Below are 20,170 nucleotides of genomic sequence, written 5' to 3'. Positions count from 1 at the left end.
TACAACGCAAATATCTATCACAAGGTTTTAACCTTATTCCATCAGATAACTCTACTGTACGTTTTAGCATTTTAAAATTTACATGCCCCAAACGCCTATGCAATAAATGGATACATTCATTATGAGGCTTTATATTGTTAAATACAGTCTGTGCCTCCCCTTTCTCACTGTCATGTAATACATACAATGTTCCATTTAAATCTGCAGTTACCCTTTTGTTATCTTTTTCAGTTATGCAATTATTATCCTTAAATGTAATTACATAACCTAGTTTGTCTAATACTCTTACAGAAAGTAAGTTCATCTTTAACTGTGGTACATATAACATTTTTATATTCTGGTTTAAACATGGACAATATGCAATACCTTCACCCTTGGCCTTGAGGTGCCAGCCATTCGCAAGTGATATATGTTGAGAGCTTGTAGACATTTTTATAAACTTTGTCTTATCTCTCGTGATGCAGTGGGATGCACCACTGTCCACCACCCATAAATCATTCTTCACATCACAATTGCTAAACATGGCTAGTTCAAAGGATTTCTTTGGCTTCTTTTCTTTTCTGCAGAATCTTGCCAAATGTCCTCTGCCTCCATAATTAAAACACTTTTTAATTGTGTATGCCGTCGAAGATAAATTCTCTTTTTCCGGGTGCTTTACTTTACTAAGTTGGTTTCTTTCCAGCTTTGAAGATAATTTCTCTTCTTTATTAGGTTTATCTTCTCTCAGCTGGTCACGCTCACACCTTCTTCTGGCTTCTTCTAATAGCCTGCCGGTAATCTCAGTTACTGATAAACTGTCTTTTGGCAATACCTCTAATGCAGTCACAAAATCATCATAGCTTCGATCCAATGAAGACAGTATGATGTATACTTGTTGCAACTCATTAAAGATAAGCTCTTTTTCTTGTAATTCTTGAAAAATGCTTTTCATACAGTTTAAATGAGTTAACATGTCTCCATTCTTCTCAAGATGTGTTCCAAACAGCTTCCGTGTAAGATTGATATGAGCTCCTACACTGTCTCGAACATAAATCTTCTTGATGTTATCCCAGCAGTTAGCAGCATTTTCCTCTCCACGGATATGGATGAGTTGCTGGTCTGAGAGAGTCAGTCCTATGATGCATAAAGCCTGCTCATTTTTTCGTTCATAGTCTTGTATCAGTTTATAATCCTCTTCATCATTAGGATTTAAGTTAGATACATCTGGTGGGTTTGTTATTATGTCCCACAAACCTTCTCTTCGTAGAAGTAAAACATTTCATTGACCATGAAACATAGTTTGTTCCATCTAGTCTGGATATCATGGACAGATTTGGCAAATTTACTTGTGCCATTGCTCTTGAGATATATAACTATTTAACAAACAGTTTGTATTTTACAGTAATGTGCAACTCAGACCAAAACTCTCACTGCTATAACCTGGTTAGTTAGACTGTGCTCACTGGGCCCATAACCAATGTTAGTGTTTGGGGATAAACCCCCAAGCAGAGTATGCAGCAGCAGTCAAGCCAGGCAGCCAAATGAGAGAGCTGGGCCCAAGAGTATACACACACTGGAGACAAAAACACTGTTTGTTGTTTTAAATAGTTGTTTAATTAATTCAGAGTTTAAGCATTGTCAATCAGTCCATATGTTACACACAAATATATCCATCCAGTAACTGAGTTCATTAACTAGTCAGTATGTCCTTATCTGCTTGTAAATCTTCTCCTCCCGATACCTTTCTCTCGAAGACAACGCTGAGTATACACAGGATATCAGCTCACCAGGGAATAGTCCTTTTGTTCAGCACAGTAGCCACCAAACATTAACAAGCAGACGTTCCAAAACAGCAGGCAGGCAGAGAGCAGTAAGACCAGACCAGAAGCAGGAACCAGAACAGCCAGGAACCACAGCAGCCAGCAACCACAGCAGCCAGCGAAGCCAGTGACCAGGACTGTTACGTTTCCCTTACTGCCTTTATTGCTGCCTGCAACCGCACCCTTAATGACATTGCAGTTTTTTGCTTAAAGCTACAAACACTTAAACCTCGGTTTACATATTTATTTACCCAAATCCTAGTTGGTGTATCCATATACCCAACACCCCCAACCAATCAGAACACAGCCAAACCCCTACCAATGAGAACACACCCCACCCAATCAGAACACAGCCAAGCCCCCACCCAATCAAGTCCCACCCCACTGGCAGTTAAAAGGAGGAAGCAGCTGCAATCTCACATTACTCTGAGAAGCACAGAGCCAAAGACAGAAGCCTGAAGATGATGAATGAGACTTCATCGAAACGTTGCCTAGATACTTTGAATCTTACGCGGGAGAAAACCCGAACAACCAAAGATCCACAACCAAACCTCAGAAACAAATATATATATATATATATATATATATATATATATATATATATATATATATATATATATATATATATTGATACTATCTTTATAAAATTTTATTAAGATAGACTTGTTATGACTTTATGATTTGTTATAAAATAAATTAAGTAAACTATAGTTATCTTGTTAAAGTATGAATTAATAAAATTATAGTCAAATGATTGTTTAACAATGATACCAGGCTATATAATTGTTGATTGATAATATGAGCTATTATGTAATATAACTACAATGGAGACTATGAAATGGATGCACAAAAAAAGTGGTAAACCAACCGATACACTGTCTGTAAATTCATGAAGGAGGATGATGTTTTTATGTTTTATGTGTTTTTGTTTGTTGTTAAAGTCAATAAAACTTTTTTTCCAAAAAAAATAATAATAGAAAGGGATCAGGATACGTTTTAGGATGGGAGACTTGTCCTGTGGCCCCTGGACCTAAACCCAAGACAATGTTTCAGAGATTCCTTAGCTCAGGTGTTGTACAAAGAAAAACAGTGGCAGTCGGGCCTAAAGAAGGTGCATCCTGTAAAATGGTGTTTCCAGAACCTTCCATCTCCGCCTTCATTCCTCAAATGAAACAATGGCATTGTTTATGGAGCCTACTCATCTTCTGGGAAACGCATAGCCTAATTTTTTTGCATGAATTGCCAGTCATTTTGAGTGAGCTTCCTGACAATAATTGATTTAGGACTTGTTGGTTGTATCAGCCAATATTCAGGAGGCTTTGAGTTCTAATCCTCCCTCAGACAGGAAAACTTCCGGGGGGACATTGAGCGGATCACCAGGAGACTTTTGAATTCCAGTCCTGCCTTAGTTCTTATTGAATTTGGGGTGGTAAATTTGGAAACATTTTCACAGATTAATGTGAGATACTAAAATTGGAGATTCCTAGAGTGTGAGATGGCCGAGTGTCCAATGTTGTGGGTAGTGATGGAGGAAAGTGAAATTGTGGGATAATCGCTGTGGTGGGGATCAAATTTTTTACTACAGGTTCTGTGGGCATGGGTTTGTGGGTGGGGCTTGGTGGGCATGGTTTGGTGGGCATGGCTGTGGAAAGTTACTTCAAAAGCCCATTCCTTCCTCTCCCGACTAACCTGCTTTCCCGCTCCGTTCTCCTGTGCAGGGCAACCCATCCAGCCAATCAGCTGGGACTCAGTGGGAGGCAGAGAACAGATGGGGGCAAGGCCAGTCAGAGGCAGTATTTGCCAGTTCTCCGAACCACTCAAAATTTCCACTACCAGTTCTCCACAACTGGTCAAAACCTACTGAATTCCACCTCTGGATAAACACCTCTTCCATGTGGCAAAAGCCACAAGTCTCTGCCTTTTCTACTCGGAGAACCAGGTGGCTTGACCTTCCTTGGTTGACCAATGAAAAGAGAAGAAGACAAGAAGGAAAGCAGGAGGGAGACCAGGAGGATGTAGGAGAGGTCCCGGTTGTTGGCTTTGACAAGGGGAGTTTCTCGGTATTTGATGAAGATGATTAAAACAAGGCTTGTGGTTAGGAACAAGAATAGGGCAAAGAGACCAGGATGGTGCCCAGACGTTCTTCATAAGACAGGAAGGTTATCACTTTGGGGATACATTGGACTCTTTCTTTATTTGGGTATTTATCATCTGGACACTTGGTGCATTTTTCTGTATCTGGGAGGGGGAAAAAAAACCAACCGCATATTTCTTTGTCCTCTGCATTTCAAGATATATTGTACGTTCTTTGGCAACAAGTGATTATTGAGAGCATTTTCTGGGATGGATTTCTTCATATCTCCAGAGACAGAAAATAAGTGTATCACTTGTTAAAAAATATAGCTATGGTATATTTTTGACAGGCTATGAAATTGAGTGAAGGCTTAGGACTTGAAAGATTTCCTTTGTAATGTTCAGAATATTGATAGGAACCTCCATTACTAAAGGGAAATAATGAGTCAATTAATCTTTCTAGAGAAACGTATCTGTCAGGTGTCAATTCTTGTCATACTTGCCTCAGAGGATGCTGGCGGATCAAGTGACTGCTGCAAATAATTTGGAATGGCCATTGGAGCAGTGGTGATATGGGTGCAGCCAGAAACAGGCATAACTGTCCATGCCACCACATTATGTATCTTGTATATAAGCAATACCTTTTCAGTGTTCCTCAAAGGGAACCCATGTAGACTGTATTGCAATCCTCCTTTCAGGAGTGGACCTAAAACAATTCCTCGTGTTTCAAGGAACTCGGGTATTCCTAGAGAAGTAAATGTGGAAGGAAGGACACATCCAAGCTAAAAAGAAGAAATATTTTCTCTGGCAGTAGTAAAGCTTGCCCAATCTTCCACTGCCACCTCTCTCTATCAGACCTTCCTTCACAGTCTTTTTGCTCTTCTGTTTAGAGAAGAAATGGGGCATTTTGGAAATAAACCGGAAATCAATTATGCTTCAAAATCTTTTTTAATTTACACTTTCATGACAATGCTCTGGATGGATCCAGTTCCACCAGGCCTCCCATTTTCCTCTGGTGTCACCCACCTTTCTGAGTGGAGAAGGTCCCCTCTGGACAATGAATGCAGTCGTAGCAGCAAACTGGCTCTTCTTTTCGGGCCCTCTTGACAAATCCAGGACGACAACTTTCCACACATTCAGATTGAGGAAAGGACTGAGCAGAAAAAAAGCAGGATTGTCAAAGGAAATGTGTTAGGACTCTCTGTCCATGGAAAATGGAGGTAAAAATGGATATTAGGCAAGATATTAGATATTAGCCTCTGGTCTTCACTTAGGTTAAGACAAAATCTCTCACTATTTCCAAATGGTTGGAGATATAACTTCTGGAAGATTCTTCCTTTAGTTCTGTTGGGTATATGAATACACCAACTGGTTTGGGTGAATGAATATATAAAACCTAGTTTTAAGTGTTTGCAGCTTTAAGCTCCAAAAACTGCAATGTCATTGCATAATTATGGGTGCGGTTGTAAGCTGCAATAAGAGGCAGTGAGAGACACGTAACACTTCCTGGTTTCTGTTCCTGGTTTTGAGTTCCTGGTCTTCCTGGTGTTACTGGTCTCTGGTCAGTCTGCTGTCTGTCTGCCTACTGTTTACTCCTGTATGAGATGTCTACTGTGCAAGATACCTCTCTCTACTGAACACAAGGACTGTCTGCTTGGTGAGCTGTGGATTCAGCATTGTTTTTGAGAGAAAGGTATCAGAAGAAGAAGCTTTACAAGCAGATAAAGACATTGTATTTACTGTTTAAAAGACTAGGTAACTGGATAGATATACTAGATACTGACATATGGACTGAATGACTCTTCTTAATCTCTGTATGAATTAAATACCTATTTAAAACCACAAACAGTGTTTTTGTCTCAAGTGTGTGTATACTCCTGGGCCCAGCCTCACTCTCATTTGGCTGCCTGGCTTGACTGCTGCTGTGCACTCTGCTCGGGGGTTTGTCCCCAAACACTAACATTGGTTATGGGCCCAGCAGTGTGCACAGTCTAACTAACCAGGATATAGCAGTGAGAGCTGGTGTGAGTTGCACATTACTGTAAATATAAACTGTTTGTTAAATAGTTATTTTTCACAAGAGCAATGGCACAAGTAAATTTGCCAAGTCTGTCCATGATATCCAGACTAGATGGAACAAACTATGTTTCATGGTCAATGAAATGTAGTTTACTTCTACGAAGAGAAGGTTTGTGGAACATAATAACAAACCCGCCAGATGTATCAAACTTAAATCCCAATGATGAAGAGGATTATAAACTGATACAGAACTATGAACGAAAGAATGAACAGGCTTTGTGCATCATAGGTCTCACCCTGTCTGACCAGCAACTGATTCATATCCGTGGAGTGGAAAATGCTGCAGACTGCTGGGATAACCTCAAAAGGATTTATGTTCGAGACAGTGTAGGAGCTCATATCAATCTTACATGGAAGCTGTTTAGAACACATCTTGAGAGGAATGGAGACATGTTAACTCATTTAAACTGTATGAAAAGCATTTTTCAAGAATTGCAAGAAAAAGAGCTTATATTTAATGAGTTGCAACAAGTATACATCATATTGTCTTCTCTGGATCAAAGCTATGATGATTTTGTGACTGCATTAGAGGTGTTACCAAAAGTCAGTTTATCAGTAACTGAGATTACCGGCAGGCTATTAGAGGAAGCCAGGAAAAGGAGTGAACGAGACCAGCTGAGAGCAGATAAGCCTAAAGAAGAGAAATTATCTTCAAAGCTTGAAAGAAACCAGCTATGCAAGGTAAAGCACCCGGAGGAAGAGAAGTTATCTTCAACGGCATACACAATTAAAAAGTGTTTTAATTGTGGAGGCAGAGGACATTTGGCAAGGTTCTGTAGAAAAGGAAAACGCCAGAATGTAAAGAAGCCAAAGAAATCCTTTGAACTGGCCACGTTTAGCAACTGTGATATGAAGAATGATATATGGGTGGTGGACAGTGGAGCATCCCACTGTATCACGAGAGATAAGACAAAGTTTATAAAAATGTCTACAAGCTCTCAGCATATATCACTCTCTAACGGTTGGCATCTCAAGGCCAAGGGTGAAGGTATTGCATATTGTCTATGTTTAAACCAGAATATAAACATGTTGTATGTACCACAGTTAAAAATGAACTTACTTTCTGTAAGAGAATTAGATAAACTAGGATATGTGGTTACATTTAATAATAATAAGTGCATACTGGAAAGGGATAACAAAAAGGTAACTGCAGCTTTAAATGGAGCATTATATGTCTTACATGATAGTAAGAAAGGGGAGGCACAAACTGTATTTAATAATACCAAGCCTCATGATGAATGTATCCATTTATTGCATAGACGTTTGGGGCATGTAAATTTTAAAATGCTAAAACATACAGTAGAGTTATCTGAAGGAATAAGGTTAAAACCCTGTGATAAGTATTTGCGTTGTAATGTCTGCTGTGAAGATAAGAGTAAAATATTGCCTGCAAATAGGCTAAATGGTTTTAAAACTAAAGAACCTTTAGAAGTTGTATTTGCAGACATTATAGGTCCAAAGAAACCCAGTATGGGGGGTGCTCGATATATACTGAGCATTATGGACCATTACTCTAGATATGGTTTTTGCTATTTAATGAAAAGCAAAACTGAAACATATCAACATTTCTTCAACTGGTTAAAGTTTGCAGAAAGAAAAACTAAACGGCAACTGATAACCTTGGTGTCAGATAATGGTACGGAATTTGTTAACAACAAATTCCAGAATAGATTAAAGGCAGCTGGAATTGAGCATAAGAAATCTGCACCATACAGACCACAACACAATGCATTTATAGAGAGAAGAGGCCAGACACTACAGGCAATGGTTAGAACAATGTTAACTGATTCTGGATTACCTGATACTTTGTGGGGGGAGGCTGCAATGTGTGCTAATCACTTATTGAACAACGTGGTTAACTCAACTACTGGTGAAATACCATTCACCATGTGGCATGGCAGGAAGCCTGATCTGAGTTACCTGCACACATTTGGTGCACCAGCATGGGTGCATATCCCTACACAACTCAGGCGTAAAGGGCAACACAGAGCTAAACAATTTTTCTTTGTTGGTTATCAAGCTAACCATAGGGCATATAGATTTTGGGAGAAAGGCACATCTAAGGTGTTATGTAGTGCCAATGCCCAATTTCTAGAGCACGGAGGATGGGATAAGTTAGAGCAGGATAGCAACAAAGAAGTGGTTATTGAATCCTACAGAAATCCCATCAAGTATCCCTGTAACTTTAAAAATAAAGTAAAGACAGAAGTACAGGAAGAGATTGTGCCCATAGAAGAAGAAATAGAAGAAATAGCTCAGCAAGATGAGGAAAAGGACCAGGTAGAAACTCAAGAAAGCCCTCATACAAGCCCTGTAATTCCCAGAAGAACTACACATGTATCTAGACCGCCTGATAGATACCAGGCTAACACAGTGTGCCAGGTAAATAGAGTACCATCTACTGTGGATGAGATAAAAAAGTATCCTTCTAAAGAGAAAGAAAGTTGGTATGCAGCAATGAATAAGGAGTTAAAATCTTTGAAGGATATGAAAGTGTATGAAAACGTGAGATTACCTAGTAATGTAAAACCCATTGGCTGCAAATGGATTTTTAAGTTAAAAACTGATAAGGATGGAAACACAATCCATAAGGCAAGATTAGTAGCCCAAGGTTTTAGACAAAGTGCAAATGACTATGATGAAGTATTTGCACCTAGTCTTAAAGCAGCTACATTAAGGGCAGCCTTAGTGTGGGCAGCAAGCAAGAAATATATAGTTAACCATTTAGATGTGGAAACTGCTTACTTGCATGCTCCACTAAGACATACTGTATATATGAAAAAGCCTAGTGGATTGAAAGGTGATAATAATGATGATTGTTGGTTGTTAAAGAAGAGCCTCTATGGTCTTAAACAATCGGGCTATGAATGGAACCAGTATATTGTAAAGGAACTGAACAATATAGGTTTTAAAGCTGGTTTAGCCGACCCATGTCTATTTAAAAGAGAAAAGAATGGGAAGATATCATTATTATTGTTGTTTACTGATGATATTGCTCTGATAACTAAAACTAATGATGAAGCAAATGAAATAATATCATCATTAGCCAAGAAAATAAAAATCAAGCAATTAGGTGAGATAAAGAGATATCTAGGTTTGAATATATTGAAAACACAGAAAGGGTTTAAGATATCTCAAGAAGATAAGATATCTAAATTGCTAATAGATTATAAAATGGAACTTTGTAAGCCTGCAAAGACTCCAATGAGTCAGGATATTTGCAAAATGGACACACAAAGTCCCAAATTTGATAAGGAACTGTATCAATCTTTGATTGGTAGCTTATCATATATTAGCAATTGGTCAAGGCCAGATATTGTTTTTAGTATTAATCAGCTGGCACGACATAACAATGACCCCCTTCAATGTCACTGGATAGCATTGAAAAGAATCTTAAGATATCTTAAAGGAACATTACACCATGCACTGTATTTAGAACCAGAAGGTGATCTCATATTGAGTGCTTATGCAGATGCTAGTTTTGCATCAGAAAGAGACACAAGAAAGTCGACTTAAGGAACAGCCATAATGCTGGGTAAGACATTAATTGGTTGGAAGTCAATTAGACAACAGCATATAAGTTTGTCTACAATGGAGGCAGAATTCTCCTGTTTATCTCTATTATGTACTGAGTTGATTATGTATATACAAATGTTAAAAGATATGGGTATAACTGTAAACTACCCTGTAGTTGTACATGAGGATAATCAGGCAGCAATTCAAATGGCCACAAGTATTGCAGTAAAAACTAGGAGCAAACATACAGATTTGAGATATCTGAATGTAAGGCAATCTGTAAATAGTAAAATAATACAGCTAGAGTACTGTATGTCGGAGGACAATATAGCTGATAATTTTACTAAAGCCCAAGGTGCCATCAAGCACCTAGAGAGTTGTGAAAAATATGGGTTCAGATTGTGAAGGCATTATATATTTATGTCACCCAAAAGGGGAGTATGTTGGGTATATGAATACACCAACTGGTTTGGGTGAATGAATATATAAAACCTAGTTTTAAGTGTTTGCAGTTTTAAGCTCCAAAAACTGCAATGTCATTGCATAATTATGGGTGTGGTTGTAAGCTGCAATAAGAGGCAGTGAGAGACACGTAACACTTCCTGGTTTCTGTTCCTGGTTTTGAGTTCCTGGTCTTCCTGGTGTTACTGGTCTCTGGTCAGTCTGCTGTCTGTCTGCCTACTGTTTACTCCTGTATGAGATGTCTACTGTGCAAGATACCTCTCTCTACTGAACACAAGGACTGTCTGCTTGGTGAGCTGTGGATTCAGCATTGTTTTTGAGAGAAAGGTATCAGAAGAAGAAGCTTTACAAGCAGATAAAGACATTGTATTTACTGTTTAAAAGACTAGGTAACTGGATAGATATACTGGATACTGACATATGGACTGAATGACTCTTCTTAATCTCTGTATGAATTAAATACCTATTTAAAACCACAAACAGTGTTTTTGTCTCAAGTGTGTGTATACCCCTGGGCCCAGCCTCACTCTCATTTGGCTGCCTGGCTTGACTGCTGCTGTGCACTCTGCTCGGGGGTTTGTCCCCAAACACTAACAAGTTCCTCTCTTTTGCTTTTGGCATCTCACATTGCCAAAAAAAAAAAAAAAAAAAGGCCTTCATTAAATAGAAAACTCTGGAGAGATTGAACCAGTGGTGGGATTGTACTGGTTCTGTCTATTCTATAGAACCGGTTGTTATGATTCTCCGTAGTACAGAGAACTGGCAAATTGCACCACTGACTGGCCCCTCCCCTCTCCACCTGCCCCTCCCCTCTGCACCCAGTCAGTCCTTATCATGCATGCGTGGTATCGCCTGCAGCCTGCTTTTGCCCACTCGACAGGCCAGCCATTGCTGCATGCCTTCCGCTGTGGCCCTGCCTGATCTCTCTGGGTGAGGGAGGCTCTGCAAGCTCTGGGGCCCAGTTGCCTATTTGCCACTGCCGGTCACTTTTAAACCCCCAACCCCACTTGCCTTTTGCTGCCACCACGCACCGCCCTCACCCCCAGCAGGGAAGGCCCAGTATCTGCGGTGAATCCAGGCGGGGGGCGAGATGCAGACTGGTGGGGACCTGAGCTACATTTCGCTGTACTGCAAGAGATGTGGCGAGTCTCGTGTCCTTCTACTGTTGTGAGAGCAAGAGAGTCTTTCCCGGCACAGCTCAGGGTGGCAGAGAGAAACAGGATTCAAGCGGGCTACTTCTCTGCCAGACAGAACCGCCCATTTCCCCATTGGAGAGGAAGTTGCAAACTTTTCACTGTGCCGGGAAAGACTCTTTGTTACTTCTTTCATTTCTTGCTTTTGGAATCCAGACAGGCTGAACAAGCGACCATCCTCCTCCTCCTCCTCCTCCTCCTCCTCTCATAACCAGCAGTTGTGGCAGGGCCGGGAGGGTGCATGCGCATGGGGCGATGCTCCTCAAGCAAATGCCAAAGCACAGCCTACCCAGTCACATGGCCACCAAGCCACACCCATAAATTAAGCCACGCCCACAGAACCGGTTGTTGCAAAATTTGAATCCCACCCCTGGATGGAACTGAGAAAAGATTTCAGCATTAAGTGATAACCAGACGGTTCCTCCTCATGACCCCATTAACACGCATTTCTCCCCTCTTCTTACACCCATAATTGTAAGGTGTGATATCAGAACAATCTTGATAATTTCAGGTGAACTGAAAGCCTTGGAGCTGCTTCCTAGGAGCAGAAGGCCCATTGCTCCATCCCAGGGAGGGTGAAAGGGAGGCATGGAGAGCTCTGGCCAGGTCTGGCCTCCTTAAGAGCCTCCCAGATTATGGAGCTGCCCCTTCAGGGGACACTTTTCCCCAAGCAGGACAAGAAGAAGCTTCTTTTCCCTAATGGGGCCAAAAGGATCTCCGTCCACTCATGATTCAATCCCATCCGATACAGTCCAAGCCTGGATTCAGGCCCCGGTCAGCACCTTTGTTGCTCTCCTGGGCACAAGGAGCAAACAGCCAGAAGCTACTAGGGACACATTCCCCAGCCCTTGTGAGTTTTCCACCCGTTTGATGGAGACCCTTAATTGTACGTGGTCCACAAAATGGAACAATATTGAAGCCTCCCAAGCAGCCTAAGGAAAAAGCTCCATTTTCTACTGTCCAGATTCAATTCTCGGTGAAGATCAACCACCTTTGGGGAATAGCATCAGCCCTCTTGAAATGGGACCTCAGGCTTTGGAAAATGGAGAGAAGACAGCAAAACTTTCTCCTACCTTGTTGAGCACCTTTAACCGTGAAATAACTTCTTGGTCGATATAAAGTCTCTGTCTTACAAAATACGCCACAGTCTCTCTCCTGAGATCATCCCTGGGAAGAACCAAGTAGTCCAAAATGGCCAGATCTGCTGCTACCTCTCCATTTGGGTCCATGTAGAGTTTATAGTTTGAAATATTGACAAACTCATTCTTCTCCAGGAAAGGATGGAACTAGAATGGGAACATGCAGCAATTTTAAAAGCAGAAAGCTTTGTTTCTTATCCCAGATACTTTTTCATATTTGAATCTGTTAAATCTGGGAGGATGGTTCAAGAACGGAGATAAGACTCAGATAACAACAACAGCTCTTTATTAGTGACCTCAGATCTGAGCGGAACATCCCAGCCGCAGCAGCCCCTTATATAGGGCTGGCTGTGGCTAGGCAGCCAATGAAGGCTATTAGAGTTTGCCGCTCTTGGCTGGGCCAATCGTGGCCCCCCGTTTACTAGCCAATCGGATCAGTCTGCACTGACCAATCACGATCTGCTATTCACGGGCCAATCAGAGTTGCAGGCTTTCGAGCCTGCTAGTCCAGAACAGAATCTGTCTTCTGTAGTTACAGATATGCTTTATTAGGAAAATAGCTGTTACCACTATCTTACAAGTGAACGAAAAAAGTTCACAAAAAAATTGTTGATCATATTTTGACAATATAGATTTTGACAAAATATAGTTGAACAACAGAAAAAAGGAGATTTATGAACTCCCTGAAAGCAACAGGTTGGTTATCAGAAACACGGATTTCTGAAGAAGAAATTTGTCAGGTTAATCCTCTCCCAGGAAGCCCAGACAGGAAACCTGAGCTAGGCCCACTTCGCTGTAATGCTGCACTGACAGGATTTGGGGAGTCAGAAAGTACAAATCTCCCACCGACCCTTTTTTTATGCAGCTGTAGGTGTCCTCCTCTTATCTGCTTCTTCCCCCTGCAGAATCTCTCCTCCACTCCCCCAAAAGTCATTCCCTCCTATCACAGCCCTTTCTAAATGGATTGTGGGAAAGGGGGGGATATAACTTATGTGCTCTATGCAGGTCATCCTCACATATTATTTCATTTCCCAAATACATTATGGAAATACTGCTGATATAACTCGATCTCAGGAAAGAGTAACAAACAATTTTGTGATGTGATCAGAAACCCAGTTAAGTGAGGGATGGATGGTATGATAATTAAGTGGATAAAAACTGATTTTAAAATGGTACTCAAATAATCTTTAGTTTTTTTAATCTTTGTGATGAAAGTGGGAAGATACAACATTTTGTCATTATGTCATCAATTTTTCTATGTTGTTAATATAATAGTGTTGATAAATCGCTATTATACAAGATTTATAACAATTCTCAGGCAAATATATTTTTATGTTATTTAAACATTACCAACTTTCCAGAAAAATATTTCTGATTTCTCCTAGAAACAACTGTATGACTAAAAAGCAGTAGAAAACTATCTGGGTTTTAGGATTTGATTAATGATAGTATCTCATATAAGAACATTAATGATGCACTGGATGAAGGATTGTGCCAAGCTTGATAAGTATATAAGGGAGCCAGTTTTGTCTTCTGGTGAAGCCCCCGAAGTAGAAACCAAGAGGCTGTGAGTTCAAGACCCGCCTTGGTCATGAAGCAGGCTGGGGGATTTGAGGCCAGTCTCTCAGCCCAACTCAACTCACAGGGTTGTTGTGGGGAAAATGAACACACAACTACTCATTGGTACTCAGCCCCCGTGGCTTCTGCAGGGAAGGGCTTTTAAGGATGGGGGATGAGTTACTGCACTTAGTGAACTCAAACAAGGCCTCGAAGATCTGGAAATCCAACAAGATGGGGCTGCTCTTCCCAAGAATATTTATTTGAGCAGCCTTTAGAGCAACAAGATATTTATATCGAATAACCCTGCCAAAAGTCCAAAGGGAATTAACCTCCGAGAGCTGCAACGGAGTTCCCAGAGCCGTTTCAGGGGGCCGATACAAAGAAAGAGCGCCTGAGCTGAGACTGGGGCCCTGTGGACAAGGGGTCACTCAAATGGCAGCTCACGGCCTCCTATGCGGCATCTCCTATCAGGACTCAGGGATTCACTTTGTGACGCCTCTCCTAATAAAATATCCAGGAAATTCGGAACTCTTTTATGTGCAACTGCAGTTCTCAGATCAGTAGGAAGGAGTTTTTCTGAATGAGGCCAAATTCTGTTCTGCCGTAACGCAAAATTTTGTATTTATTTATTTAGGACATTCATATTGCCACATATTTGCACATGACTCAGCATTAGGCAGACTCTAACTCCCCATTGACTGTCGTTTATTTTTATTTTTCTCCATTATTATTATTATTAATTGTAATGCTGGTCTCTGACTGTACTAAAAGTGGACTGGATGAAGGAGGAAGCTGTGTTGGAGACATTTGCCATCTTGAGTTATTTGTAAATAAAAATAACTCAAAAATAACTTGTTTATGAAAACAATCTCAAAATTGTACTTGACTGCAACCTGAAACTGAGTCTTGAGAGAAGACAAGGAGGAGATTATGAGAGCAGCTTCTCCAACTTGCAACATCTCTCAGTTGGACAAGGGAGGATTCATCACTCTTCCAATGACTGAAAGAGGTGTTGGGAGTACTTAAAACCCTCCCCTCTCCTAGGAAAATAAAATATTTTAGGATATATTAAAAAGGGAGAATATATTTCCCCTAAAAAGGAAAGTAGAAACTCAAGAGAGCCTGAAACTCAGCCCCCCTCCCACCTTTGCTAATGGACCATTACTCTGGCCTAGGCCACTCTATTTTACATAACAAAGATCTACCCCAGGTAAAGCTATATGGGAATTGCCCAAAGCCATCACCATCATCCAGCCAGGCTCAACCAAGCCTGGGACTCAGGAGAGCCTACAGAGTTGGCCCTGCATGGCCCCATGGGAGTCTGACAACCAATCAGAATACAAGCTCAAATTCAAATCCCAACAGAGGGCATCAAACAGTTGCACTCTCAGCATCTCAGCCCTTCTTTCCTCAACCAAGGCATGTGCTCCTGTCCACCATTAAACCATCTTCCAAGCAGACACCATGTTTCCAGCGTCTTTCTTCCCCACTTGGACCTGAAACCAGAAGGAGATTTCTTCCAACAGAGGCTAGAAAGAAACTCCAGATCTGCTCCCTGTTATTCCGGAGTGTCAGACAGGAGCAATTAGATGGTGCAAATCTCTTGACCTTTTGCAGCACAAGAAGGTTGAGATGTTCCCCTCCTTCTCCTTTGGGTTCCTTCTCCAAAGGATCTCAGATGAATGGATCCCTATTGGGACCCCCCATACCTGCCATGGCTGCAGCCTTGGAGCCCCCAACCTCTTTTCTCCCTCCTTCCTTCCCCTCCTCGATCTGGAGGAATAAGCGGCATTCATGGCCTGGGCCAAAGTCTGAATGAAGCTGTAGCAATGAGGGTCATTTATGATCCGTTTCCTGTTCCTTTTCTCCTGGGTCTCCAGTGGGGCTTTCTGGGTGCATCTTCTGCGGCCTTTGACAGAAAAGACGTGCTTGGAAAGGGAACAGTGGAAATAATGATCTTGAAACTGATCTTCCACAAAGAAATGGGGTTCAAAGGCAGCATTTGTTGGCCTTTCTTTCCCCAGATAACCAAAATTTGAAATACTATGGATGTATTTGAGAGGCATGTGCTTCTCTATTGGATACTCTGCAAAACTTGTGGTGATCCAGACTTTCCCTTCAATGGGTCCTGGCAAACGCATAAGTGCTTCATGGAAAGGAAGAATTCTGTACCCGATGGGAATAAATTCTATGAAGTGGACAAAGACATTGACTTGTCTCCACTTAGAGAGGGCCTCCCTGAGGGGTGCTGTTTGTCCAGTTGTTGTGAATCGTTGTGATATAAGTCCAGTTGTTGTGAATCGTTGTGATATAACCACACAAATTCCATTCCTGACAAGTATCGGAGGGAAAGTCCTCATGAAATTATCTCCATTTTCTGTGTCTGAAGCAAAGAGGCCAATCAGGGTCCATCTGAAATGGAGGAGGAGCTGGACGATTGCTGGGTAGTGGAATCCTTCTTTGGGGAGCATCTGGTGGAAAAAGGGGAATCTCCTTTTATCACCCAGAGCCTCTGAAGGAAATCTATCAGAGATCTGAAAAAGTAATGAAGAATAATGTTGAATATAGACATTTACATACTCGTAATACTACGTTCCGATTGGACAACCACTACCGCCTAGCGATTGGTGGTTACCAACGCATATTGATTGGTCGCCTCAATGGCGGGAGGTTTAAAATGATACCATTGGTTGTGAGCCGCGAGCAGCCGCTATAAAAGAGGCTGCTGCGGCTCAAGTTTAGTTGAAGTTACTGACAGTTAATAAAGAGCTGAACTCAACTCCAGTCTCGAGTCTACTTTGTTCTGGTGACAGAACAAATAATATGTTATAATGTGGTCCAGATCAACTCCAAAGTATTAGTTATTGACAAACCCAATTTTGTTCTGATGAACATATCAGAATAGTTTGTTCCTTAGTCACAGTTTAAATATTTTAGACAGTTAAATATTTAACAAGATTGTATATAAAAATGGAACACAAAATCATATTAAATAAAAAAACAATTAAAAATGCAAGGTGAATTTCTGTGTCAACCCCACAATTCCAACTATTAGATTCAAATTAGCAGATGTCAGATACAATGTTTGGATCTAAGATATAGGGCAGTTTTATATGCTATTTCTGAGTACTGAAACCTCTTTCTCAGCTTCTATATCCCAAATTCTTTGTGGAACAATTTTTCAGCTTCTTCTCCAGATGACTAAGAGACCGCAACTCCTAACACAAATTGTCAGTTGTACAATCCAATAAGTCTTTAATTGAAATGTTGCCTGTTTTGGGACTCGCTTTAATTTTAAACCAATAATTATATACCCTGAATTTATACAAAGTAGAAATGTTATAAATTCATAACTTACTGTTTCTCTGAGGGCAGGAGCTTAATTCCTTTTATCCACCCCAAAGATACCCTTCAGATCCTGTGATCTCAATAATTTTTTATACATAGACAGGACTCTTGCCAACTTGATTCCAATTGGATAAGGCAGATATTATTGATATGTGAAAATGAACATAGTAATGGAGGACCTCAAAAGCTGGATAGTTTTTCAATAGTTGAATATTCAGTAGAATATCCTCTACAGGGACCTTATGGCTCTTCAGGCCTTTAATGGTGAATTTGAAGATGAACATAATCGACTAAAACATACTTTATATGTTCCCTAATATTTTGAAAAGCTGCTCTTGAATTATATGAAGATATTGGATCTGTTGTTCATCTCCACCACCCCACTCACCCTAGATAGAGAAAAACACACACAAACCTGTGGGACTTTGTAGGTGCCTCCTAATGTTGACATCTGGATGGAGATGTCCCTGAGAACTTCATCGATCAGAGCCAGGAGGTTCTCCTTCCTCCCACAGCCGTAGTTGGGGACATTGGCTTCTCCAGTGGAAAGAATGTCTAGCAAGGCATCTGAAGTGCGGAAGGTGCTCAAATGGTTTTCATGGATGTTGTAGCCCAGGGTGAGATTGTGCAGGAGCTGGGAATTCTTGCTGACCATTTGAACAGTAAAAATTGATCTTAGGGTATGTGCTAGATCTGAACTCTTCCTATTGTAAAAACAATATTCATGTTATTATATTCAATAGGAACAACAAATATTTTTAAAATATATAATCCTTCACAAACCTACTAAGCCTTAGGCCAACATTGATCCAAATCGAATGATCAATTATGCAAATGAGAGAGGCAACTACAGTTGTTTCAATTGCTACTTAAACAAAGGTCATTATTCAAGTGATGAACTCAGGAATGAAACGAAAAAGGAAAATCATCTGGATTTCATTCAGGTCCTTTTAAAACTGCATCTTTGGATTTTACTCTCTTCCACAAAGTAAGGCAAAAGAGAGAAGCCGTGGAAATAAAAATCATTCAGGAAATTAGACAGGTCCTGAGGTACAAAAATAAGTGACATAAGAAGAAAAGAAGGAGAGTGTTAGAATTGCACATGGAGGGAGTGCAACTCCATCACCCTGCATGACTTACGAAGAAGAAGGAGAAGGTATGGAAGGAGGGCTGTTGAAAGGCCACATTATAGGCGACACATATGATTCAGTTGAGACCACACCAATGAGATGGTCTCCAGGCCTGTAAAAGCTCCATGGATTGTACCCATCCTGGTGCTCCAAACTCCATGGGCATTTCCTTCTCAGCTTCCCACAGACTGATGGGAACACCACCACCAGCAGCAGCAGAAGCAGGAGGTCCATCATTCATGGCATTAATCAATCCACTTCCTGTTTCTAACACAAACAACAGGAACAGTTGGAGAAATGCAAAGACTCTGAGAAGTGCCAGTGGCTTTCCTGATCTAAGCAGAGAATCACTCAGTTTCATCTGCAAAGGAGAGAAAGGTGCAATCAAGAGCAGAGCCTGTACCTGTCCCAAAACTTGGTCCCAGAGAGCTTCACCCAAGGAATTTATCCTTTTCTGATACAAGATCCTTTGCATGTGGCTTCAGTCTAATGCCTGCATCAAAGTCAAAAACTGGAGATATAGCATCACAGGTCTCAAAGGCCCAGATGGTCATAATTACAGCAAGAAGCAACTTCTCCTCATGGGATCCAACTTTTTCTGGGCTCCATCTGCAGAGGAGAGGCTGGAATAAAACATGTTAGTAAAAATTATACATACACCCCTGGGATCATTGTTCTATTTTGGTTGTTGTCCTTCCTTCCTGTCAGGGCAAGTCCAAAAAGTGATGCTGGGGAAGAGAATTCAGCACCCAGGGAATTGACTTCTGCTGTCCTTCAACATGGCCTCTTGTCTCCAGAGATTGCTGGGGAAGGTCACTCAGAGCTATGGAGTTTGGTGCCATTTCTAAGTTAATGCCATTTAACTCTAGTGTTGCCTGTCTTCTAATGACAATCAGCACCCTTGATCTCTGCCCAAGGTTAAGAGTATTTAGAATTTTGTTCTATGTCGAAATCCTATATATTGATCTTAATTGCAGCCGATTTTAAAATTGCTTGTGCCTGAAGTGAAATTTCATTTCCCATCTTTTCTAGCAATATTAATTTGGGGATAAGAGCTCATTAAGAAGCAGAAAAGGGACAACTTGTGGACTAGATCGTTGGGTAAATAGGGAGAAAGTTATAGAATGGATGGAAATTTTTATTTTTATTTTCTCGTCATTCCTGTGTTATCTTACAATCTTCCTATAATACACCAAGATTCTTTACATTGCGATGTTTCTTAGTTTTTTAAATAAAGAATGGACTGTAAAGTCTGCAGCTGAGATCTATCAATCCAAATCTGTCTGTCCGTCCATCCATCCATCCATCCATCCATCCATCCATCCAATTTACTGGCCACCCATCTTATCACAGGGATGATTTCTGGAGATCTGGTGGCTCTTCCTCTGTTGTGGGGATCTTCTATTGGGGGGGGAGGGACCCCTCTGACCTTTCCAATTTCTGGGGCCGAGACTTTCTATACCAAAAAACCTCCAAGGGGTTTGAAGGTGTGTTGGAACTCCTTTGTTCCTGCTTTATTTGCATCCGTTGTTCAGGGAGGATGTTTCTTCACTGGGGGGGACATTAATATGGGCTTCTTGGCCCAGAAGGGGATACGGGGGGCTGAGTGAGGGGGGGAACTGAAGGGGCAGGCAGGTCCATCCTGTCAGGGAGGAGCAGAGGAAGGCCCGTATCCCAGGTCCTCCGCTTGGAAGTTCTCACTAGGGATTTTTGATAAGCAAATTTCCAAAAAAACCAAATACATAACAATACACATTTTAACAGCGGCCAGATTAGCCTTCACTCAACATTGGAAACAACACCAAATTCCATCAGAAGAAATGATTATTGAAAAAATCTCAAAATGTGCAGAAATGGATAAATTGAGGTTC

The 20,170-nt window shown here is 41.0% G+C and overlaps 2 protein-coding genes across 6 annotated transcripts in view; one reads left to right on the top strand and one right to left on the bottom strand.

Annotated features, from left to right (window-relative positions):
• LOC148123666 (vomeronasal type-2 receptor 26-like) overlaps positions 1–20,170 on the top strand; it is a 98,743-nt gene that overhangs the window by 39,609 nt on the left and 38,964 nt on the right. The window lies entirely within an intron of this gene.
• Positions 3,797–20,170, bottom strand: part of LOC148123664 (vomeronasal type-2 receptor 26-like) — a 147,864-nt gene continuing 131,490 nt past the window's right edge. For 2 of the 5 annotated variants that reach the window (XM_087919105.1, XM_087919107.1), the window contains 5 exons: positions 17,585–17,873; positions 15,531–16,355; positions 12,196–12,408; positions 4,899–5,025; positions 3,800–4,037 (listed from right to left, as the gene is read on the bottom strand). In XM_087919105.1, coding sequence (XP_087775231.1) covers positions 3,895–4,037; positions 4,899–5,025; positions 12,196–12,408; positions 15,531–16,355; positions 17,585–17,873 — 1,597 coding nt within the window. In that variant the 3' untranslated portion in view covers positions 3,800–3,894. Of the gene's footprint in view, positions 4,038–4,898; positions 5,026–12,195; positions 12,409–15,530; positions 16,356–17,584; positions 17,874–18,702; positions 18,923–20,170 lie in introns of all 5 variants that reach the window. The other 3 variants (XM_087919109.1, XM_087919108.1, XM_087919106.1) reach the window with 3 other exon arrangements.

Source organism: Pseudonaja textilis, unplaced genomic scaffold (assembly GCF_049901715.1).
Source record: "Pseudonaja textilis isolate UNSWEBS1 unplaced genomic scaffold, rPseTex1.2 PTEXSCF26, whole genome shotgun sequence".
NCBI classification, from domain to species: domain Eukaryota; kingdom Metazoa; phylum Chordata; class Lepidosauria; order Squamata; family Elapidae; genus Pseudonaja; species Pseudonaja textilis.
This window is presented reverse-complemented; position numbering and strand designations above follow the sequence as displayed.